Raw genomic sequence first — 25,712 nt, 5'->3', positions numbered from 1 at the left:
AGATTTTAAGAGAATGTTTACCACTAACTCAATTTGCAGATGACATGATCTTACATACAGCAAACCATAAGGGACCCACACAAAAATTATTTGAGCTAATAAATGAATTCAGCAATACTGTAGAATAATAGATCAATTATAGGTAAATCAGTTTCATTGTGTTTCTATACACTTACGATGAACAACCCAAAAATAAAATTAAAGAAACAATTCCATGACCATAGTATTAGAATAAAGTACCTAAGAGTGTACTTAACCACAAAAATAGAGGACTTGTACTTTGAAAACTACAAAACATTGTTGAAATAAATTAATGGGAGACTTCTTCTTTTCACAGATTATTAGGCTTAATATAAAGAGCAAATCTTCTAAACTTATCTACAAATTAAATGAAGTATCTATCAAGTTCCAAAACACATTTTTTATACAAAAAGACAAGCAGATCCTAAAATTTACAAGAAGTTACAAAGAATACCAACTAGCCAAAATGATCTCGTGGGAAATTAAGAGCAAAGTTAGAGGACTGCTTACACTTTACAATTTCAAGACCTACTATGAAGGTACAGTGATCAAACCAGTGTAGTATTAGCTAAGGAGAGATACACCGATAAATAAAATAGGTCCACAAACAATTCCATACATCTATAATTTATTGATTTTCAACAAGGGTGCCAAGACCATTAAATGGAGAAAGCACAGATAGTCTTTTCAACAAATGGTGTTGGGTAACCTGAGATCAACATGCAAAAGATAAAATCTACCTCAGACCATATATAACAATTAATTCCGGGGGCACCTGGGTGACACAGTCTGTTAAGCATCTGACTCTGATTTCAGCTCAGTTCCTGATCTCACAGTTCATGAGATCAAGCCCTGCATCAGGCTCTGTGCTGATGGTGAGGAGTCTGCTTGGGAGTCTCTTTCTCCCTCACTCTCTGTCCCTCCCCTGCTTGTCCTCTCTCTCTGTCTCTCTGTCTCTGTCTCTGTCTCTTTCTCTCTCTCAAAATAAATAAAGAAACACTTTTTATTTTTATTTATTTTTTAATTTTTTTTACTGTTTTATTTATTTTTGAGACAAAGAGATTCAGAGCATGAGCAGGGAGGGGCAGAGAGAGAGGGAGGCACAGGCTCTGAGCTAGCCGTCAGCCCAGAGCCCGATGCGGGGCTCGAACCCACGAACGTGAGATTATGACCTGAACTGAAGTCGGAGGCATAACCGACTGAGTCACCCAGGTGCCCCAAGAAACATTTTTTAAAAATTAACTCCAAATGGATCAAAGATCTAAATGGAAGACCTAAAATTATAAAAATTTTATATAAGAAGATATAGTGTAAATCGTCATGATTTTGAGTTAGACAAGAGTTCCTTAGATATGATACCAAAAGCATAAAGACCAATTGAAAAAAAAAACATATATTGGATAGCATCAAAATAAAAAAAACCCTGTCCCTTAAAAATCACCATCAAGAAAGTGAAGAAACATTCTACAGAATAGGAGAAAATATTTAAGAATCATGTCTAACAGGAGAAACCTAACAGGGGACCATGGGAAGAGGAGGGGGGGGAAAAGAGTCAGGGAGAGGGAGGGAGGCAAATCATGAGAGACTCTTAAATACTGGAAACAAACTGAGGGCTGAAGAGGGAGGGGGAGAGGGAAAGGGGGGTGATGGTCACGGAGGAGGGCACTTGTGGGGATGACCACTGGGTGTTACATGGAAACTAAGTTGACAATAAACTATAAATAATATAAAAAAATAAAATCCATTCAGATATTTTGTAAAGAAAAAAGTGAATCATATCTCCAATAACCCAGAGCATATAAATAATTAAAAATACTATTATTTAAAAAAATTTAAATGGGCAAAGTATTTGAATAAATATTTTCCAAAGAAGACATATGAATGCTAATGAGCAAATGAAAAAAGCATCACTAGTCATAAGGGAAATGCAAATCAAACCCACAGTGAGGGGCTCAGTTAGTCAAGTGTCAAACTCTTGATTTCAGCGCAGGTCATGATCTCATGGTTCGTGCGTCTGAGCCCTGCATTTGGCTCTGCAGTGATGGTGCCGAGCCTGCTTGGGATCCTCTCTCTCTTCCCTTCCCATACTCACACTCTCTTTATCTCTATCAAAAAATAAATTAAAACATGTAAGAAAATACAATGAGCTAACACTTAATATCCACAAGGATAGTAATAATCAAAATAACAGACAAAACCCAGTTTGGTGAGGAAAAAACAATTACAACCCACAAATATTACTGGTGGTCATGTAAAAACCTGATGTAATTTATCTCTAGAAAACAGCTTGGCAATTCCTCAAAAGCCTAAATACAGATTTATCAGAGGACTAAACATCCCACTCATATATATATATATATAAATTAAACATTTATTATTAATTAAAACATGTCTATATGAAGTATTCACAGCAGCATTATTCATAATAGCAAAAGAGTGCAATAAGCCAAAGGCCGATCGGCTGATGAATGTATAATCATGGGGTATGCATAACTGAATACTATTCAGCCATAAATAGAAGCAAAAGGCTAACAATATGTGCTACCATATGAATGAACCTTAAAAACATTATGCTAAGTTGGAGAAGCCAGGTCAAAGCCCATGTATTGTATGACAACATTTAAATTGTTCAAAACAGACAAATTCATAGAGAAATAAAGTATATTCCTGGTTTTCAGGTGCTGGGGGAAGAATAGGAAGTAACTATTAAAGGGTATGGGGGTTTTGGGGGGGTTAAATTATTTTGAAACTATGTGATGGTGATAGCTACATATCTACTGATTATACCACAAACCATTTACATGATAAATTTTATGCCACATGAGTTATATTTTAAGAAACAAACATATAAGGGCACCTGGGTGGCTCAGTTGGTTAAGCATCCTACTCCAGCTCAGGTCATGATCTCACAGTTTGTGAGTTCAATCTCCACTTTGGGCTCTGTGCTAATAAACAGCTCAGAGCCTAGAGCCTGCTTCAGATTCTGTATCACCCTCTCTCTCTCCCTCTCCCCTGCTCATGTTCTGTCTCTCTCTGTCTCTCAAAAATAAATGGTAAGAACAATTTTTTAAAAGAGACAAACATACAAAAATATTAGAACTAATTAGATGAGCTGAAAAATAACAGATACAAATTCTTCCCATATATGTGCAAACTTCATAATATTACTTTATCCTTGCTCTCATCAAAAAAGTGGGATTTTCCCCACCCTCTCCTCATGGATTAGCATCAAGACTTCCTCAAAACAAAAGAATGTAGAAGAAGTGATGGTATACAAATTCTAAGCTTAGGTCTCAAGAGACATACGTAGTCTGCACTCTCCTTAGAATTCTAAGAATATCACTATCGAAGCAGTCTATAAAACGGGAAGATGACAGGACAGCAGAAAAGAGTCATTCATAGCTGAGGACCCCTAGACCAGCCAACTCAGACTCCTAGTGATGTGAGGGCAACATTTTGAAACCATTCAAAACAAATCAGGTGGCCAAATAACTGTAGTCACATTATACACACACACACACACACACACACACACACACACACAACCAGAAGAGACTAACAGAAGAACTGCCTAGCAGAATTCAACAAGAAAATAAGAAGATGCAAAACCATGAATAAAATTGCTTCTAATACTGTGAGCTTGGGGTATTATGTTAAATAATAGTAAATAACTGAAACATAAGTTGAACATAAAAATGGAAACATCCAAAGAAAGAATACATGAATTAAAACACAGGTCAAAGGAGAGACAAGAATATAAAATACAGAGAACACATTTAGAAAAATTATGGACATAGTGAAAAAGCCTAACACCAGTAAAGCAAACGCCTAGAAATAGAAAACAGAGTGCTACAATGGGACAGATGGCAATATTTGAAGAGACAGTGGTAGAAAACTTCACAAAAATGATAGAAAAAATCAAGCTAAGGAATAAACAAACCATATAATTCACAATCACAATAAAAAAATAAACACTTAGATATATCATAATAAAATTACTGACTTTCAAACACTAAGGAAAAACTATTTTAAAAAGCCAGAAATAGGGAAAAAATACTGTTTTCAAAAGGGAAACAATAAGACTAATTCTTAAGAGAAACAGTGGAGCCAGAGAAAAGGAAATTACACCTTCAAACTATTGAAAAAAATTTCTGTCAACTTAGAAAGCTATTTCCAATAAAAACATCCATCAAATATAAAGACATGCAATTATACTTTAAAAATGTTTTCAGTCATATGAAAACAAACATAATTTACAGCCACAATTGAGAAACATCATATTTATAAATATTAAATAAAGTTCATCAAGCTAAAGAAATATTACAGCAGAAGTAAATTCAGATCTATAGGAAAAAAAGATCACAGAAAATGAACACTACATGAGAAAGTAAAAGAAATTTTTCTTATCACAATTTCTTTGTAAGAAATGTCAATTGCTTAAAGCAAAAAATAATAATGTGTGGTTAATAACATATATAGAAGTAAAATATATGGCAATAATTACACAAAGGACAGGAAAGGAGTAAATGGAATTACACTATTGTAATATTCTTACCTTATACATGAAGTAGTATAATATTGATTCAAGGTAGACTGTGATAAGATAAAGATGACTATTACAATCACTACAGCAGTCACTAAAAAAAACACAAAAGAAGTATAGCTAAAAATCCAATAAAAGTGATAAAAGTGGACTTTAACACTCAATTAATCCAAAAAAGGCAAAAGGAAAAACCAATAACAGAAGAAAAAATAGAGGAAATTTTAAAAACAAATACCATGATGGTAAGACTTAAACTCAATTATACCAGTATTATATTAAATCTAATGGGACTAAATACTCTGATAAAAGGCAGAGATTTTCAGACTACATTTAAGAAAACAAACAAAACAAAAAAGCAAGACCTGTATGTTGCTTATCAGAGATTCATTATTGTAAATAAAAATAGATAGAAGACTTCCACTTCTGCCCATGAAGTATTAATCACTCTAAGAACTGACCTCCAGTTGTAAACAACAAGAAAATGAAACAAGATATGAAACAACTACTTTCAAATAACAGGCAGCTCAAAAATGGCATCTGAGAAAAACGGAAACATAAGCCTATGACTCCCGTAGCTTGCTACCTGGAGGCAGATTTAAGGATGCAGCCCAAGGAAGCAAACCCAAACAAAGCCCAGAGAGATCATCTGGTGGAGAAACTAGAGATCAAACTTTGGGGAGGCCATGAGGCAGAATTTGGATGGCAAAATATGAGAGAAAAGAAAGCTACACACTTCAATCTGCTGAGGGGTTTTCTTAAGTTTTTGACCGAATAATGATTGAACACAGAGTGTGAAACTCCATGAAGCTAGAGAAAGAACCACCCGAAAAAAGTAAGTCAAAGAAAGCTAGTAGCTCACATTGGACTTGAATAGTTTGTATTTCAAATACTTGGAGTGGAGACATTTCATAATTCAAAGAGCATTCTATAGAGACCACGGAAATGCACCATCTCAGTAGTGGAAATAAATTAGCACTAAACTTAGGTTTGCTATACACAGGACCTCACAAAAACCTTAAAGACAATTCTTGAACTGATCGTACAGATCCTAAATAACATAATTGCATGCCAGCATAAAATAAAACACACTGAAAGAAATACAATAAAATCAAATAATAAAACTGTAAAAATTCAGTGTCTGGAATACCACTAAAAATCACCAAGCTGAAACATCTGTTCCATATAGAAACAAACAAACAAAAATAGAACAAACAAACAAGAAAACATCATACACAACAGAATGAGCAGACAATGATTTTTAAACAGCTATTAAAAGTATGCTTTAAATGCTCAAGAATATAGAGGAAAACCTGAACATAAAAAAGGAGAGAAATGTAAAATATAAAAATGACAAACAATTTTAAAAGATGGAAAATAAATATGCAAGATAAAAAATAAATTCCATGAGAAAAATATGATCTTTCAACAAACGGTGCTGGGACCCCTGGATAGACACATGCTAAAGAATTAAGTTGGAACCCTGCCTCATACCACACACACAAACAAACTCAAGATGAATCAAAAACCTAAATGTAATAGCTAAAACTATTAAGTTCTTAGAAGAAAATGTAAGTATAAATCTTTGGATCTTATATTTTGCCTGGTTTCCCAGATATGACACCAAAGGCAAAATATTTTTTGGAAATAATAGATAGGACATCATCAAAATTTAAAATTTTGTGGAAAAAAGGACACTCTCAAGAAAATGAAAGGACAACTCACAGAGTAGAAAGTATATTTGCAAACAATCTTCGATAAGCGACTTGTATTCACAGTATATAAATAACTTATAGTTCAGTAATAAAAAAGACAAATACCCCAATTAAAAAATGAGCACAGAATATTACAGACATTTCTCAGAAGAAGAAACAGAAGTGGCCAACAGGCACATGAAAAGATGTTCAACATCATAACCCACTAAGTAACTGCACATCAAAACTGCAGTGAGATACCACTTCACACCCACCAGGATAATCATAATCAAAATGACGTGAAATAACCAGTGTTGGCAAAGATACGGAGTAAATGGTATTCTTTGTCCACTGTTGTGAGAATGTAAAAGAACGCAGCAGCTTTGAAAGAGTCTGGCAGTTCGTCAAAAGGTTAGTTGTAGTCACTGTTCAACTCAAAGTAATTGTATCTAGTAAAGACATTCCATGCCCAAAGCAATGAAAATAGGTTCACATGTAAACTTTTACATGAATATTCATAGAAGCATTATTTAAAAAGCCCCAAATTGTAAACACACAAATGTCCATCAAGTGATTATTAGATAAACAAAGTTTGGCATATCCACAAAAGTATTATGTGGTAATATAAAGAAATAAAGCACTGCTCCATGCTGCAACATGGATAAATCTTGAAAATATGTCACATTATGGAATGGGAAAGAAACCAATTACAAAAGACTACAACTGTATGATTCAACTTATTTAAACTCTTCAGAATAGGCAAATTCATAGAGATATAAAGATTAGTGGTTGCCTCCAATTGATAAGAGTAGATGGGGGTTTAACAGCCAGTGACTGCTAATAAGTAATAAAGTAGCAAAATTTCTTTTGGAGATGACAAAATTCCTTTTAAGTTGATTTGTGGCGATGGCTGCAGAACTCTGAATATACTAAAAAAAACCACTGAGTTATACACTTTAAATGGATAAACTATATGGTACGGTGGATAATCTTAGGTGTCAATAAAAGTAGGTTACAGAACTCAGCATTTAATCGCACTAATGGCTCCCTCTTGTGTTTGGCAGGGACCTGCACATATGATGGAAGAGTCATCAGTTCAGTCTGATTAGGTTGTGTCACATGGCACAGCTGACTTTAAGAAAGGAAAAGCATCCTGGATAAACCCAATCAGAAGGTCCCTTAAAAGAGACGGGCCTCTACTTGAAGAGATTCAAAGTGAAAGATACCATTTGAACTTCTGAGACTCTGCATTGCTCGTTTGGGAGACGGAGGAGACTGTGGAAAAGAAGCTGAACTGGGTACTAGCCTACAGCCAATGAAATATTGGCACCTCAGTTATACAACTGCAAGGAACTGAAATTTGAGAAGAACCTGAGGGAGGTTGGAAGGAAATTCTGCTCCATAACTTCCAAAGACTCAGCCTGACTGACCCCTTGATTCCAGCCTTCCAGACCTCAAGCAGAGAAGCCAGCCAGGCCATGTCCAGCACCTGACTTACAGAAGCGTGTGTTATAACTGAGTATTGTTTAATCCTCTAAGTTTGTGGTAATTTGTTATGTTATAATAGAAAACTAATACTCTTTCCAAAAGAAGGCAGTGAGAGAAAGAAGAACAAACTGATACGGTAGCAGCTGCTTTTACCAAAGTAGAAAGTGGTAACCCACAATATTTCTGAAAATTAAAAGAAGAGTCTTGTACTTTGCTGATCCTTCATCTATTTTGAAAGTCTGTTATTAGGTGGAAATGTTTAGGAATGTTATGTCCTCTTGATGAATTCAACTTATTTATCTTTATGAAGTGATCCTTATTCTAGTTAATATTTTTTGCTCTTAAATCTATTTGCCTCTATGGCACCTGAGTGGTTCAGTCAGTTAAGTGTCTGACTTTGGCTCAGGTCATGATCTCACTGTGAGTTTGAGCCCCACGTTGGGCTCTGTGCTAACAGCTCAGAGCCTGGAGCCTGCTTCAGATTCTGTGTCTTCCTCTCTCTCTACCCCTTCCCAGCTCACACTGTCTTTTTTCTCTAAAATAAAATAAAAACATTTAAAAAAACATTTTCAACCTACTTGTCTGATATTATTGTAGCCAACTCAGCTTTCTCTTGATTTGTGTTAGCATAGTATATCTATTTCCATTTATTTACTTTTAAAATAAGTGTGTCTTTGTATTTTAAATACAAAGTGAAACAACATAGCATGTAGTTGGGTATTGCTTTTTTAGCTAATATGAAAATCCCAGCCTTTTTATTGAGGTAATTGGATCCTTTATATTTAGCATGATTACTGAAATGACAGAGGCTAAATCTATCATTTTGCTATTAGTTAACTATTTGTCCCATCTATTTTGTACAGCTCCTTTTCCCTTGTTTTGTCTTCTTTTGGATTATTTCACCTCCTTTCTTGGTTTATTGGCTAGGACTCTGTGTTATTTTAGTAGTTTGAGGGTTTAGAATATACTTCAATAATTATCACAGTCTAAGTTCAAGCAATATACCACTTCATACAATGTATAAAAATCCTCCAACAGGGTACTTCCATTATTCTTCCCTTAGCCTTAAGCTACTATTGTCGTAGTCTTCTTCTACATAAAAATTAAACTCCTAATATACTATTGTCATTTTTGCCTTAACACATTGATTGACTTTTTTAGATATGAAAATTTTAAGAAAAAAGTCTTTACCCACATGGTCACCATGTCTTTTGTTTTTATTCCTTTATGTAAATCAGATTTATATCTGGAAGTTCTGCTGACTGAAGGACCTGATTTAACATTTCTCATACACTAAGTCCACTGGTGATAAATTTTTATAATTTTTGTAATTTTGAAATAATATTTTACCCTCATTTTTGAAAGATATTATCATTAAGTAAAGAATTCTAAGTTTTTTCTTTTGCTAATTTAAAAATGCTCCACTGTTTTTTTTTCTGATGAGAAATATGATATCAGACTTACCTTTGTTCCCTTCCACTATATGTACTGAATCATATTTCTCTGGGCTGCTTTAATCTTCTTATCACTGATTTTAAGCAGTTTTATTATTATGGGCATTGCTCTAGATTTCCCCACATTTTTTTGTGCTTGACATTTATTGACTTTCTTGACTCTTTGGATTCAGTTTTTATCAAATTTGGAAAAATTATGGTCATTATTTCTTGTGATTTTTCTAAGCACTTTCTCTCTCCCTTCTTTCAGAGTTTCCAATTATTGGGCCCAATTTTACAAAACTATTGGGCCCCTTAACCCAGGGCTCATTGATGTACTGTTCATTTTGTTTCAGTTATTCTTCCTTCTGTGCTTCATTTTGGGCTTGTCTTTGAGTATACCAATCTTAACATTTACACATCTAATCTGATTATCAATCCTATTCATTTTTCATCTCAATATTTTTTATCTCTATAAATTATATTCTACTTTTTCAGTTTTGTTTTCTGTGACTGTATTTAACATGCACAAAAGCTTACTTTTTTAGGGGCACCTGGGTGGTTCATTCAGTTAAGCATCTGACTTTTAGTACGGGCATAGGTCATGCACTCACAGTTTGTGGGTTAGTGCCCTGCATCAGGCTCTGTGCTGACTGTACAGGATCTGCTTGGGGTTCTCTCTCCCTCTCTCTCTGCCCCTCCCCTGCTCATTAGCAATCAATCAATCTCTCTCTCAAATATATAAACTTAAAAAATTTTAGTTAATATATGAAATATCTTCATATCATTGTTTCAATATCCTTGTCTACTTTTAACATATATCTAATTTCTATGTTGGTTTCAATTAAGTGGTTTTCTTTCTCATTATGAGTCAAGGTTTTCCTGAATCATTGCATCCATGCATAGTGGAAGCCTGACATTGTGAATTTTAAATATTACATTTTGGGGGCTAGAAACTTTTTGTATTCCTAAAAATATTCTTCAGCATTTTTTCTGGAATTTGTCTAAATTAACTGAAAACAGTTTGATCCTCCTGGCTATGTTACACAGGACCATAGCCGCATTTACTCTCATGCTAATTTTGCCATATTAAGTTAAGTAAAATCCTTCTAAGGACTCTATCTAATGCCTAATAATTAATGCCCGAGCTATATCCAGCCCTGTACGTGATTTGGTGACTATTCCATTCAAATAATTTTTTCTGCAGACTCAAGTTGTTTTCTACAGTTGTTTGTTTATTTTCAAGAGAGAGGAGAAAGAGAGAGAGAAAGAGAGAGAGAGAGAAAGAGAAAATGTGAGCAGGGGAGGCGCAGACAGAGAGGGAGACACAGAATCTGAAGCAGGCTTCAGGCTCTGAGCTGTTAGCACAGAGCCCGATGTGGGGCTTGAACCCAAGAACGGTGAGATCATGACCTGAGCCAAAGTCTTATTTTTTTAGCTTGTTATTCAGGGTGTATCCTTCTGCAGTTTTCCAGAGTGTTTCTCTCTCTCTCTCTCTTTCTCTCTCTGTCTCTGTCTCTTTCTCCCTGTAGGTCTCTCGTTTGGTTCTCTTCCCAAGGAATCTAGTCACCATGACCTTCCCTCCCCACATTCCAGCCCCATCGCTCCAACTCGGGGTAACCACCAAATTCTACCTGTGTTCCCCTGATGACACCGTCTCATATAAACTTTCCTCAGGGGGCGCCTGGGTGGCTCAGTCGGTTGAGCATCTCACTTCGGCTCAGGTCATGATCTCACAGTTTGTGGGTTTGAGCCCTGAGTCAGGCTCTGTACTGACAGCTCGGAGCCTGAAGCCTGCTTCTGATTCTGTGTGTCCTTCTTTCTCTGCCCCTCCCCTGCTCATGATCTGTCTCTCTCTTGTCTCTCAAAAATAAATAAATGTTAAAAAAAATTTTCTTAACTTTCCTCAGGCACTAACCACAGACACGTGGGGCTCACCTGATTTGTTTTCTATCTCTGAGAGATCATTGGCTTTTGCTGCTTGTCCAACGTTTTCAGAAGTGTTCTTCATTCATTTTGTCCCATTTCTTAATTGTTTCCGGTGGGGGCAGTTAAACTGAGTCATCTTTAGACTAACCTATCTGCCCACTTTGCTGAGGACTGTCTAGTATTAGTACAGAAAGTCCCATATCTTAGGAAAGTTCTCAGTCCTCGATACATATCAGAACAGCTGGTCACCCTACTCACTGTTACTCCACTTCTGCTTGATGATAGTTTCTTTCTTATTTTAAAAAAATATTTAAAATATAACTTGCCACTTAAAGAAAAAGTAATAGAAGTATCCTATGTAGCTTATAACATGTTTAAAAGTGATAAGGTTCTTACACTACTGAGAAGTACAGTATCACTTAAATGAAGACAAGTGAAAGATTAATAGAAAACCTAGAGCAAACAAAAAAGAAGATAATATCGTCAATAGACTAATAATAAAAAGCAGCATAAAATATGTTCAATCAATTTTTAAAAAGGCAGAAAAAGAGGTAAACAGAGCCAAATAACAGATGGGAATAGAAGAAAACAAGTAACCAGAGGGAAATTTAAGTCAACCATATTGATAAAAACATTTCATTTCAAAGGCCCAAACACATTAATTTAATGACAGAAACCATCATGTTGTACTAAAAAGAAAGAGCCTAACAATGTGTTGTCTATAAAAAACATACTGTAAACACACATAGCTTAAAGAAATAATATGAAAATAGAGTCTCTCAAAAACACTACTCAAAAGTAGTTTTTAGAATAAAACTTATAAAATCAAAAGCTTATATTAGGAAAAAATCATCAACTTAATTATTTACATTTCAACTTTATATAACTATAAGAAAAGCAAAATAAACTATGAGTAAGCAAAAAGGACAAATTAAGAGCAGAAATTAATGAAATATTAAATGGACAACCGAGGAACATCAAAATAACAAAAAGCTGTTTGTAGGATCAATGAAAACTGACAAACTGATCAAGAGAGAAAACACAAATTATCAATATTTAAAATTTAAAAGGCTACATTAAAGATCCTCTATAGTAAAAGGATAATAACATTATGAACACCTTTCTGTCAATAACATCTTAAATGAAATAAATTCCTTGAAAGACACAGACTACTAAACTCACTCAAGAAAAGTTACTGAACCTGAATAGCCTTATCCCTACCAAAAAGTTTAAAAAGAAAGAATTTGTAGTTCAAATTCCTTTCCTAAAGAAAACTCTAGGCCCAAATGCCCACCAAATATTTAAGAAATAATGCCAGTTCTACATAAATTCTTCCAGAAGATATAAGAGGAAAAAGTATTTCTCAATTCTTGAGACTAAACCAAACTAGGCACTAAGAAAACTACAGGCAAATAGTCTCATCAATATAAATGCAAAAATACTTAACAAAATTTAAACAAATTGAACCCAGCAATATAGTAAAAGGATGACGCACCGTAAGTGGAGTTTATCCCAAAACTGCAAGATTGGTTTGGCACTTGAAACTCTATCAGTATAATGAATTATATAGACAACTAAAACAAAAAATTTTAGGGGCACCTGGGTGGCTCAATCAGTTGAGCATCCGACTTCGGCTCAGGTCATGGTCTCACATTCATGGGTTCGGGCCTGGAGCCTACTTCCGATTCTGTGTGTCCTTGTCTCATTGCCCCTCCCCTGCTCATAATCTGTCTCTCTCTGTCTCTCAAAAATAAATAAATGTTAAAAACATTTAATGAAATAAAAAATGTTAATTATATGATTATCTCAACAGATACATAGCTTTGGAAGAATTACACAGCACTTCATGACTAAAAAAAAAAAAGAAAAGAAAAAGAAAACCTTAACTAACTAGGAATAGAAAGGCAGTTTCTCAATCTGGTAAAGACATTTATAAAATGTCAATAGCTAACATTACACTTAAAGGTTAAAGGCTAAGTACTGTGCAATTAAGATGACTGTCTACTCCCAGTAATTCAATCCCATATTTCACTGTAGGGCCTAGAAAGATCAAAAATAACATGCATGGTTTGGGAAGGCAAAATAATAACGCTGTGTTTATTAAAAAGCAACTGAAAGAAAACCCTAAAGAATCTATAAGAAGAGTACCAGAATGAACAAAAGAATTCACCAAAGTCACTTAGTACAGGGGCAATATAGAGCAAAAAAATGCACTTCTATAAAATTGCAAATCATTAGAAAATTCTGTGTATATAATTCCATTTAATCTGCCATGAGGAAACAATGTAGAACTTTTTGATAACTGAAAACAATGAAGGATGCCTAGGTCTGTGTCTCCCAATACATCCTCTAAAAAAAAATAAAGTACAAGCAGATTAAAAATAAAAACTTATCCAAAAACTACACCTTCAACATAACCTTACAACAGGAGAAAAAAAAATCGATGGGAGCAATCTCATATGCTCCCACCCCACTGTGAGTTTTGTGGTGGGAAAGGACTCACCATGATAAAAAAGAAGAGAGAAGGTGGAAGCGAACAACAAGTTCAAAGTTGATATAAAATCTCCCTTAGAAAGACTAAGTCTATCCAAAGTATGAAAACACCAAGACAGTGCCACAGTAAATGAGCACAGTACATAGAAAAGGACCCAGGGATACTTCCTTGGCACAGTGGGTAGAGTGTGCAACTCCTGATCTTAAGGATGTTAAAGCCCCAAGTTGGGTGTAGAGATTACGTAAAACAAAAACATATTTTCTAAAAAAAAAAAAAAACATAAAAAGCAGGGATAATCTGAAGAAGGGGTCTTGATTATAACTTCAGGGAGGAAAAAAGGTAGTAAATAAATAAAAGACATGCCTTTTGGCAACCGGGTTGTTAAGGGATAAATAAAGTGGAAATTCTTTCAAGACCAAAAAAAAAAAAAAAAAGCCAGATTCTGAGGACACAAAATTCTTACCTTGGCCACCAAAACTTTGCTTTCCTAATAAAAGAGAGTTCCATAATAGTGTAAATCTTATAAATTATGCCAATGCCAGAAAAATGAATAAATATTAATGAATCTATACAGTGTTATTATTAAAAAACAGAAAACAAAACAAAAATCAGAAAACCAGATCCAACATACATTAACTAATGAAAATCCCCCTGAAAAATATAACCATGAAGCAGGAAATCATGACGGCTCTCCAAGCAGAGTAAATATAGTCAAACCAGTATTTCTTGGAAGAGTGCAAAACCCACCTTAAATCAGATTCAATTAAGAATTGACATGGATGTAAAGAAGGACTCAACTAAGGAAAGGCATAAAAACAAATTCGGCACTGAATTAGAAGATGCTCAAGGGAAAACAGAGTCCCTTGACAATTTAAAGAAGCATCAAAGCAAGTCAGAAACAACCCAGAGTATGAAAAGGTGATTCAGAGAGGAATTAAGAGGGACAGACATGAAGAAGAACCGGACGCCTGCATGGCTCATTAAGATGGGCATGGGTCATGATCTCACCGTGTTGGGCCCCATGCTGACCGTGAAGGCTGTTTGGAATTCTCCCCCTTCCTCTCTCTGCCCCTCCCCCATTCCCATGCTTACATGCGCTCTCTTCCTCTCTTAAAGTTAATAAATAATCTTTAAAACAAATGGAGAGGGGTGCCTGGGTGGCTCAGTCAGTTAAGCGTCCATCTTCGGCTCAGGTCATGATCTCACAGTTCGTGGGTTCAAGCCCCACATTGGGCTCTGTGCCAACAGCTCAGAGCCTGGAGCCTGCTTCAGATTCTGCGTCTCCCTCTCTTTCTGATCCTCCCCTGCTCACGCTATTTTTCTGTCTCCCAAAAATAAATAAAAAACATTTAAAAAAACAAATGGAGAAAAATTAATATTTAAAACTGTAACCCAAGAAAACTTTCTAGAAATAAAATAATTCCTTAGTACCTCCTTCAAGTCACTAGCTGTTGTCCCCCAAAAGTAACTACTCCCCTGGTCTCTCATACCATAAAATAGCTTTGTCTTTTTTTTTAATGGTACATAAACTGAGACAGAGTGTCTTGTTTTGTGTCTGGCTTCTTTCCCTCCACACCATGTATGTGAAAGCTGCTGTACTGCCCCATGTGGTTACAGGTAAATCATCCTCATGCTATATGCCCCATTGTACATAATATCAATTCCTTTATTCATCCACCTGTGGATGAACATCTGGATGACTTCCAGGTTGAAACTATGAAAGCAGTGCTGTGTGAACATCCCTGAGTGTCCTGCAGCGAGCATCCGCTTTATATTGGGTTCTGACACCTAAACCAGGGGGCAGCAAACATTATCTGTAAAGGACCAAATAGTACTTTTGACAGCGTGGGCTCATATAGACTCTGCCAGAGATCCAGCTCTTCTTTCGTTTTCTTCTTTCCTACATTCCTCCATTACTTCCTTCTCTCCTCTTCCTCCTTCCCCTTCTCCTTCCCAACCTTTGAAAAAGGTGAAAGCATTCTTGGTCACAGGCCCAGTAGAAACAAGTCACAGGCTAAATGTGGCAGGAGACTATAGTTTACCAGCCACTGGCCTACACACAGAACACTTGACTCACTGGAATGCATTTGTTCAGCTTCAACAGATAATTCTAAAGGGTTTTCCAAGTATTATGCCATTTAGACTTTCAGAAAGCAATATATGAGATGTCTACTTGCTCTGTATCATTGTTAACAATTAAAACTATCTTTTTGGGGGGCACCTGGGTGGCTCAGTCAGTTAAGCATCTGGCTTCAGCTCAGGTCATGATTTCACGGTTCGTGGGTTCTAGCCCCACGTCAAGCTCTGTGCTGGCAGCTCAGAGCCTGGAGCCTGTCTTTGGATTCTGTATCTCCCTCTCTCTCTGACCCTCCACTCCTCATGCTGTCTCTCTCTGTCTCTCAAAAATAATAATAAAAAGAAAAAAATTAAAAAATTAAATAAAATTATCATTTTTTTATTTTGTGCATTATGGTGGATAATTAGTTGTATCATTTTGTGGTCTTCATTTGCATTTCCCTCAAGACCGAAAAGGTTAAATACCTTTTCCATTGTTTATTGGTATGTTTAATATTCTCTTTTGTTACATTCAACTATCTTGCCCACTTTTTGTTTGTGCTGCCTTTTTATTACTGATTTATAATAAATCTCAAGTCAGGATAAAAAGTTATATTAGATAATTAGTACTGTAAATAACTTCAATTCTGAGGCTCTGTTCCTCAGTTTCTAAAGGTTTTATTATGAATGGAATTTCTTAATCTTAATGTAGTACAATGTAACATATTTCTCTCTTTGGTTAATATTTTGAGTCCTGTATCCCGTTTCAGAAGTGACTATTGGCAGGGAGTTACCATGGCAGACTAGTAGTAAGAACTCATGTTTGTTTCGGCCCTCAAACACAGCTAGATAAATATCAAATCATTCTGAACACCCAAGAAACCTATCTGAGGACTGAAAGAACAAACCAGACAGCTAGAGGGAGAGGAAGAGAAGAGGTCACATCCTGGAACCTAGGAGGTACAGAGATGTGATTTGGGGGAGAAAAGAATCATGGGTGCTGTGGAAGGGAAGTAGACATGATCACAGAGAAAGGGGGAAGGGGAGGAGGGAGATGGAGAGGGAGGGAGCGAGAGAAAAAGTGCACAGTGCACAGAGGATCACAAGAACACTTCCCAAAAAGCACCAACTGGGAAAAGAAGAATGAATGACTATTGTGAGTTTTTACAATCAGCAGAGTTCAAAGACTGAAGTTCAAAACACTGCACCATGGCAGTGCGCCTATGGAGGAGGGGAGAGGCTCAGGGACAGCCAGCATGATCTGAGGATTCCCTGGGTGGCCCTGGGAGAGACAATCCCCCTCCCTGGAGTTCCTCTGGGAGAGGTGACACTACCTCTGGGGAGACAAAAGAGCCTGCAGGCTCCGGTCGCACTGCCCTCTTCTTTAGCATGGGGGCAGAGACACTTGCTGAGGGCAGATAAACTGGATGCTGGATTTTTGCTCTAAACTCCAAGCTCCTGTGCATTTGTGTAAGTCCCATCTGGGACAAACCAGTCCCAGCCCCAGGACCCTGCCCCAGGATCAGCAGGAGACAGCACCATGCTGAGTCCCTAAAGTTTGGAGTTTTGAAACTCAGCTGGCGTGCCTGAAATAAAACCCAGGTGCCTGGGCAAGCGAGCAGCTGGGACACAGACAGGGTGAAAGCAAGGGTCTGACAAAAGCCTGGGGCACAGGAGGGGAGATTCTTTGCTCTTCTGTGAGGGCTTCCTGGACAGCGGCAGGCACAAACTCCTCTATCCAGGTATGAGAGAGAGAGCTGGCACCATTCTCCTCCCCTGCCCGTCAGCAAGAACAGATGTCAGGGAGCAGCATGGCACCATCAGTGGAGGGCTGAGCTGCTCACACTTAGCCCTGCCCCACTGTGCTCTGCAGGTGCTTCTTGACTAAAGGGCAAGTGTGCCTGAGAATCAGAGCAGCAGGGTCGTTGCCAAGAAGACCAGCACAAAACCCCGACATGCACCACGTCTACTGACCAAAGAGTGCTACAAAGCTTCAGCTCAGGTGGAAATAAGATCAGGCCCCTTTTAACAAGCAGACCAGAGCACACCTAGTTAAAACTCGCCACACACTAGGCAAGGTCCAAATGCTCCCCACAGCGAGTAAGGAGAAGCTGCAAAGAGATGACCTGAAGGAAAGGGCAGCTTTTATATTTATTATTTATTCCATTCCATCCTTTTTATTTCACTCCATCTATCTTATTTGGCTTTAATTTTTGCTTTTCCTAACCTTTGATACAGATACTTACATCACAGATTTCAGCCTTTCATCTTTTGTGATGTAAGCATTTAAAACTACCAATTTCTTGTCAACCAGTGCTTCAGCTGCATGTCACAGAATTTTAGTATGTTACATCATTTTAATTATCATTCAACCCAAAATATTCTTTCATTTTTATTATGTTCTAGGACCCATGGCTTATTTAGAACAGATTCCCTGATGTCTAAATATATAGAAATGCCTATTTACACTCCTGTTATTAGTTCTCAGTTAATTTCACTTTAATAAAACAACAAATGATTTATTAGTGTATATGCATTTATCATATTATAAAATAACTTTAATAATCTGGATAATATAGAGAATTCTCACAGACAGCCAGTTTAATCTAACAATTTCCACATAAGGAGTTAAGAAATTGTAGCCACACTTATATAAAGCTATCTAGATTTTAAACCAAAGACCATAACAAGAGACAAAAAAGGGCACTATATAATAATAAAGTATCTATTCAACAAGAAGACCTAACAATTGTAAATCTATATGCCACCAACTGGAAGCACACAAATATGTAAATCAATTAATAAAAACATTTAAAAATTCGTTGATAATGATAATAATAGGTGGAGACTTTAACACCCCACATACAGCAATGGGCTTAAGCTAAGCAGAAAATCAATAAGGAAACAACAGCTTTGAAGGACACACCGGACCAGATGGACTTAACAGATATATACAGAACATTTCATCCTAAAGCAGCAGAATACACATTCTTTCTGAGTGCACACGGGACATTCTCCAGAATAGATCACATATTGGGTAACAAATCAGGCCTCAACAAACACAAAATGATTGAAAATCTTTTTACACCATGCATATTTTCACACCACATCGTTATGAAACTTGAAGTCAACTACACACACACACACACACACACACACACAATTGGAAAGCCCTCAAATAAATGGAGATTAAAAAACATCCTACTAAAGAATGAATGGGTTAACCAGGAAATTATTTAAGAAGTATTTGTTGTGGTCCCTGGGTGGCTCAGTCGGTAAAGCGTCTGGCTTCAGCTCAGGTCATGTTCTCATGGTTCGTGGGTTCGAGCCCCGCATTGGGCTCTGTGCTGACAGCTCAGAGCCTGGAGCCTGCTTCAGATTCTGAGTCTCCTTCTCTCTTTGACCCTCCCCTGCTCGTGCTGTCTCTCTCTGTCTCTCAAAAATAAATAAAAAACATAAAAAATATTTAAAAAAAAAAAGAAAGATTTGTTTAAATGGAAACAAATGAAAATGAAAACATGATGGTTCAAAACCTTTGGGACGCAGCAAAGGCAGTCATAAGAGGGCAGTATATAGCCAAACAGGCCTACTTCAAAATGAAAAATCTCAAATACACAACTTAACCTTACACCAAAGGAGCTATAAAGAGAACAGAGAATGAAACCTAAAGCTAGTAGAAGAAGGGATATACTAAAGATTAGAGCAGAAATAAATGATAGAGAAACAAAATAAAAACAAAACACAACAAAGAATAGATCAATGAAAGTAGGAGTTGGTTCTTTGAAAGAATTAATAAAATTGGCAAACCTCTAGCCAGCATTATCAAAAAGAAAAGAGAAATAACCCAAATCATGAATGAGAGGAGAGATCAAAATCAAAATCACAGAAATACAAACATGTAAGAGAATTTATAAAAAATTATATGGTAATAAATTGGGCAAACTGGAAGAAATGGATATATTCCTAGAAACATATAAACTACCAAAACCAGAACAGGAAGAAATAGAAAACTTGAACAGACCAATACTCAGCAAACAAACTGAATCAGCAAATCAAAATCTCCCAAAAAAACAAAAAAAGCCCAGGGCCAGATGTCTTCCCAGGTCAATTCTTAACAAATAACAGCAATGGAAGGAAACTTCCAAACTCATTCTATGAGGCCAGCATTATTTTGATCCCTAAAGCAGACAAAGACCCCGCTAAAATGGAGAATTACAGGTCAATATACATGATGATCACAGATGCAAAAATTCTCAACAAGATACTAGCAAACCAAATCCAATAGTACATTAAAATAATTACTCACCACGATCAAATGGGAATTTATGCTTGTGCTGTGGGGTTGGCTCAATATTCACAAACCAATCAATGTGACACGTCACATTAATAAAAGAAAGTATAACAATCATATGATCCTTTTAAGAAATGCAGAAAAAGCATTTGACAAAGCACATCTTCCAATTTTGATAAAAATCCTCAAGAAAGTAGGGACAGAGGGTACGTACCTCAATATCATAAAGACCATATGTGAAAGTCATGTAGCTAATATCACGCTGAACGAGGAGAAACTGAGAGCTTTGCCTCAAAGGTCAGGAACGAGACTGTTATTTAACATAGCACTAGCAGCCATAGCAGCTTCTACTCTACATGTCTCCAGAGACCAGGGAAACAAAAGCATAAATGAAAGACAGGGATTTCAAGATAAAAAAGGTTCTGTATAGCGAAGGAAACAATCAACAAAACTAAGAGGCAACCAATGGAAGGGGAAAAGATACTTGCAACTGATATATCAGGTAAAGGATTGGCATCCATAATCTATACAGAACTTAAAAACTCAACACCCAAAAAACAAATAATCCAGTGAAGAAATGGGCAGGGGACATGAATAGATACTTTTCCAAAGAAGACACACAGATAGCTAATAGACACATGAAAAAATGCTCAACACCACTCATCACCAGAGAAATACAAATTAAAACCACAATGAAATACCACCTCACCCATGTCAGAATGGCTAAAATTAACAACTCAGGAAACAACAAATGCTGGCGAGGGTGTCAGGAATGGGGACGCCTCCTACACTGTTGTTAGAAATGCAAACTGGTGCAGCCTCTCTGGAAACCAGTTTGAGGTTCCTCAAAAAGTTAAAAATAAAACTACCTTGTGACCCAGCAATTGTACTACTAGGTATTTGTCCAAAGGAAACAAAAGTACTGATTGAAAGGGGCACATGTACCCAGGTATTTATAGTAGCACTATCAACAATAGTCAAACCATGGAAAAGGCCTACATGTCACTGACTGATAAATGGATAAAGATGTAATACACACACACACACACACACACACTGGAATATCATTCAGGCACCAAAAAGAATGAAATCTTGCCATTTCCCATGACATGGGTGGAGCTACAGTGTATTACGCTAAGTTTAACAAGTCAATTAGAGAAAGACTAATACCATATGATTTCACTCATATGTGGAATTTAAGAGACAAAACAGAAAGGGAAGGGAAGGAAAAATAAGACAAAAACATAGAGGGAGGCACACCATAAGAGATACTTAAATATAGAGAACAAACTGAGATTTGATGGAGGGAGGTGGGTGGACAGATGGGCATTAGAGAGGGCACTTGTTGGGATGAACACTGCTGTTGTGTGTAAGAAATGAATCTCTACATTCTGTTCCTGAAACAAATATTACCTTGTATGTTAGCTAACTACAATTTAAATAAAAACTTGAAACATTGGGGGGAGGGGGGGAAGTAACTACTGATCAGAAGCTTTAAAGCTACACAAACATCCTATTTCTCCTTATCATTTTACCCCTAAATTTCAACATTCTTAAGTGGATTATCTTATAGCAAGTATTATTGTGGGTTTCTAATTGTGATTTTTTAAATTTTCCTTACTCCTTCTACATTTATGATTTAAAATTCTTCTGTAGGAAATTTTGTTCATTTTCACCCATTTATTATTTATTAAATAAATTAGTTGAGAATCACATATATTATTTTGTTCTTTGAGATACAGCCCAATACAATCATTATTTTTTGTTCATACTTCATCCCCTGAGAACTCTTTTTAGGTTGGTACTGTGTCCCTTTGGCAAGATCATGATCCCTTCCTCTTTTTTTTTTAAGTTTTTTCTTACTTTCTGGCACCAAACAATGCTCCCGGCTCATTGTGTATTCTCCCTATCCAGGTCCTAGGATTAACCATTTCTCCATAGAGCCCTGGTTCCTTTCATTGGAAAACAATATTTAAACACCAAAATTCAGGTACTATACGTGCTCTTTGCTTCTGGGAAGTCATGGCTTCTAGACCGCCTTGACAAACAGAACCAGGAAATACGAGACTATACTAACCTATGTTTACACACATATATCCATGTTTACCTCTTTGCATATACTGTAAAGTGGACATGAATCAATGCTGTTATCTCAGACCCTAATCCAATACTACAGGGTTCTTAGTAGTCTTCACTCCTTATTTTTAACTTCTTTTTCTGACAGCGAAAACCTTGGCTTACATTAAATGCAATTTATTTTCTAAACCTAGTAAACACATAAAGGATTGTTAGAACTGTTAACCTAAACCACAGGATGAACAAATTTACTAATCAGATTACAATTTTAGGTATAGTTTTTTTTTTTCTTTAGCTCTACAGTATCAGTCAAAACACTGCTTTCCAAAGTTACTTAGGGCAGCTCTTTTTCTTCTATTTTTGATGATGTTATGGCTTTTGTAATATAGTTAAATTTACATGTCACAATTTTACTTTACATCCTAGGGTTTCCTGACATTCTAGGTGACTTTTCTTTTTAATCTGCATTCAGGAAAGGTCATTCTTTGCAGTGTACAATATGGGTTTTGACAAATGCATGGATTCATTTATCAACCTACATAGCATCAGAAAGAACAATTCTGTAACACAAAAAACTCCATGGTGAGGCCCCTCTGAAATCAGTCCTTACCTTTACTACTCCTGGCAAATAACCGATCTGTTTTCCATCCCCACAGTTCTGCCTGTTCCAGATCATTGTATAAGTCAAATTCTACAACTTGTAGCCTTTGAGTCTGGTTTCTTTCACTAAGCAAAGAGCATTTAAGATTCAATCATGTTGTTTTAAAAACCAATATTTGTTCTTTTTTGCTTTTCATATATATGAGGCAGGTGCTGTTGCACTCTGTGCCACATTCCCTCAGTCCATCTGGTTCCAGACCAGCACTCTGTCGGTGACTCACCTAAAGCAAGTTCTGCAGTATCTCTCTACTCTTCACTAGCCAAGGCAAGCTAGTAATCAGACTATTGGCACAGCTCAGAAGAACAATACCTCCAAAGGCATCATCCAACCAATGAAAGATGAGAGGCCATGGGTAAGTGCCCCACCCTCCCAGCCCCTCAGGGGGTGAACTCAGTGGGGTAGGAGCATTCTGTCTGGTCTTCATGGGTTCCTAGCGGGTGTGAGTCCAAATTTCCGAGGATAGTAACCAGATTAATAATGGACATATTACTGGTTTTTCTCCCGCCTTTGAAACTCTCTCTTCCCTCAATTGTGCTTCCTAGGTTCACTTCCCAAATAGACTATCTCACTCATCCTTGTGTTACGATGTCACCTGCTCTAAAACACTGTTCCCAGATGTCCTTATGACTCACTCCCTCATCTATATGAAGTGTTTACTGTCTGGTGAGCTCTTCTCTCACCACCCTTTTTAAACTGCAAGCCTTATCCCCTTCCTTACTTTATTTCATAGCACTTTACTTATTTAACAGCACTTAACTTCATACATGCATGTGTGTATACTTAATTTTATTAATTTCAACTAGGGCTTCATGAATGGTGTAATTCTAGTCTAATGTATTCATCATTGTGTCTCTAGCACTTAAAATGCCCATTGGCACATAGTAGGCACTCAATAAAAATATACTGAATAAGTAATCTTTCAAGAAGGTTGTTTTTGGTTTGTGTAAGAGACTTCCTATGGAAAAAAAACTGTAAAACTATTAACTTTCAAAATTGGATGGTATTCATTATGAGACCAGCTGATTCCATCACAAATATTTGAAACACTCCCACACTTAGCATGAAGCTTGACTGGATCATCTCAGTTGCCTTTGACTTCTAAGATACTGTAATATCATGAGCAATAAAAGACTATAGTGCAAGGTAGAAAATTGGCATGAATCCAGTATTTTTCCCCTTAGCATTCATATGAAACCAAATATAATAACCGCACGCCATGCATTTGGTTAGCCTATTGAATGATTCCAAGCAGAATCTACATCCGTACAACAGCGAAGGATACAGGGAAGAATATTCTTTATCTATGAAATTGGAATCTCATTATTTTTTTCTAAGTATTTATTATAAGAAAGAAAAAAAATCATTCTTGGTTTCCAAACTGAAATCATTTTTAATCACATTTTTATTACCTGGACACTGGATAAAGGACCACTCATAGTTCTTTTCTTTAGGGCAAAGACTGGTATCGAGAACCATCTCGTTATTGTGCATTCCAACAAGCGTCATCGGTCCCCGTGACGATCCTTCAATGCAGTGGCCTCTGCCTGTGTTACTAGGGTCATTGCACCAGCCGCAGCCAGGCTGCTCCAAACAGTGTCCACAGGTTCTCAGTCCAGAACAGTTTTGAGCTGCGTGACAGGAACATTAATAAATATGTTATGTGACTTTCTGTTCCAACAGAATTGTAAGCTAGTGGAAAAATAAGTATGATCTGAAAAAAAAAGACTGTACCAAGTTGTCTATAGTTAATGTAAACATTAATAATACCAAATAGACAGCAACTGTAATAATACCAAAGAGACAGCAATTACTTAAAGCAAATAAAACATACATCATGAACCTCTTAGATCTGTCAGAGAAGGTCACAGGGAAAGTTAGTGCCTGGAAAACTGGAGAGACAGAGAGGCGGATACACAGAATTGTAATATACCAAATTGAAACTTCTACAGGAACTAGTGTCAGGGGCAGAAATCCTCAACTGCAGCTGCTGCTGCTGGAAGCTCAGGGTGGACAACCCGGAGAGTAAAAATCCCCAGAAGGCCCCAGTCATAGGAACGGTCCCACACTTCTGTTGAGTTTTTCCTCCAGGAGCTCCACAGGGTTCTCACAGTGAACATATTCTTCTGCTTCCAGCAGGTGAACATATTTTGAAACATGCCAAAGCGTTCTGTCTTTCTTTTTTTTTTAAATGTTTTTATTTATTTTTGATGCAAAGAGAGACAGAGCATGAGAGAGGGAGGGGCAGAGAGAGAGGGAGACACAGAATCTGAAGCAGGCTCCAGGCTCTGAGCTAGCTGTCAGCACAGAGCCTGACACAGGACTTAAACCCATGAACGTGAGATCTGACCTGAGCCGAAGTCGGAGGCTTAACCGACTGAGCCACCCAGGCGCCCTGGATTCTGTCCTTCTTAACAAGGCCCAGAAAAAGTATTTAACACAGCCTAACCTGCTGAGGTTTTATCAGAGCCTAACTGACCGGTTAATGGGAAATAGCCAACTCTAGCTTGCTCTGGTGTTCCCTGTGGGAAAAGAGATTCACAAACCAGCTCCCCCTGACCAACCCCATACCACCTGAGAAAGGGGAAAAAACTGAGATGCACTGGTGATGTCCACAGTATGAGGCACGAGCTCACCAAAAGACTAAGACTGAATCATTCAATTATAGAACACTTCTGCTCCTTCCATACTCCACAACTACAATGCTAAAAGCCTCCATTTACACAGTCTCTTTTACCCATAAACCATATCTGGCTATCAAGAAAAAAATTACAAGCATACCAAAAGACCAAAAAAAAATGTGAAGAGGCACCTTGGTGGTGTCCATTAAACGTCTAACTTCAACTCAAGTCATGATCTCATGGTTGTGGGTTTGAACCCCACATAGGAGTTTTTACTGACAGCTCAGGGCCTGGAGCTTACCTCGGATTCTGTGTCTCCCTCTCTCTCTGCCCCTCCCCTGCTCACAATCTGTCTCTCTCTTCCTCAAAAATAAATAAACATTTAAAAAAAATTTTTTAATGTGCAAAGATA

The 25,712-nt window shown here is 36.9% G+C and overlaps 1 protein-coding gene across 1 annotated transcript in view; it reads right to left on the bottom strand.

The window, feature by feature from the left end:
* The window catches only part of ATRNL1 (attractin like 1), a gene marked incomplete at its 5' end in the record, with an annotated part of 743,525 nt that overhangs the window by 543,166 nt on the left and 174,647 nt on the right, over nucleotides 1-25,712 (bottom strand). Inside the window, one exon of the mRNA XM_029920431.1 lies at nucleotides 24,092-24,310. Within this exon, the coding sequence (XP_029776291.1) occupies nucleotides 24,092-24,310 (219 nt within the window). The remainder of the gene's footprint in view (nucleotides 1-24,091; nucleotides 24,311-25,712) is intronic.

Source organism: Suricata suricatta, chromosome 2 (assembly GCF_006229205.1).
Source record: "Suricata suricatta isolate VVHF042 chromosome 2, meerkat_22Aug2017_6uvM2_HiC, whole genome shotgun sequence".
Classification (NCBI taxonomy): domain Eukaryota; kingdom Metazoa; phylum Chordata; class Mammalia; order Carnivora; family Herpestidae; genus Suricata; species Suricata suricatta.
This window is presented reverse-complemented; position numbering and strand designations above follow the sequence as displayed.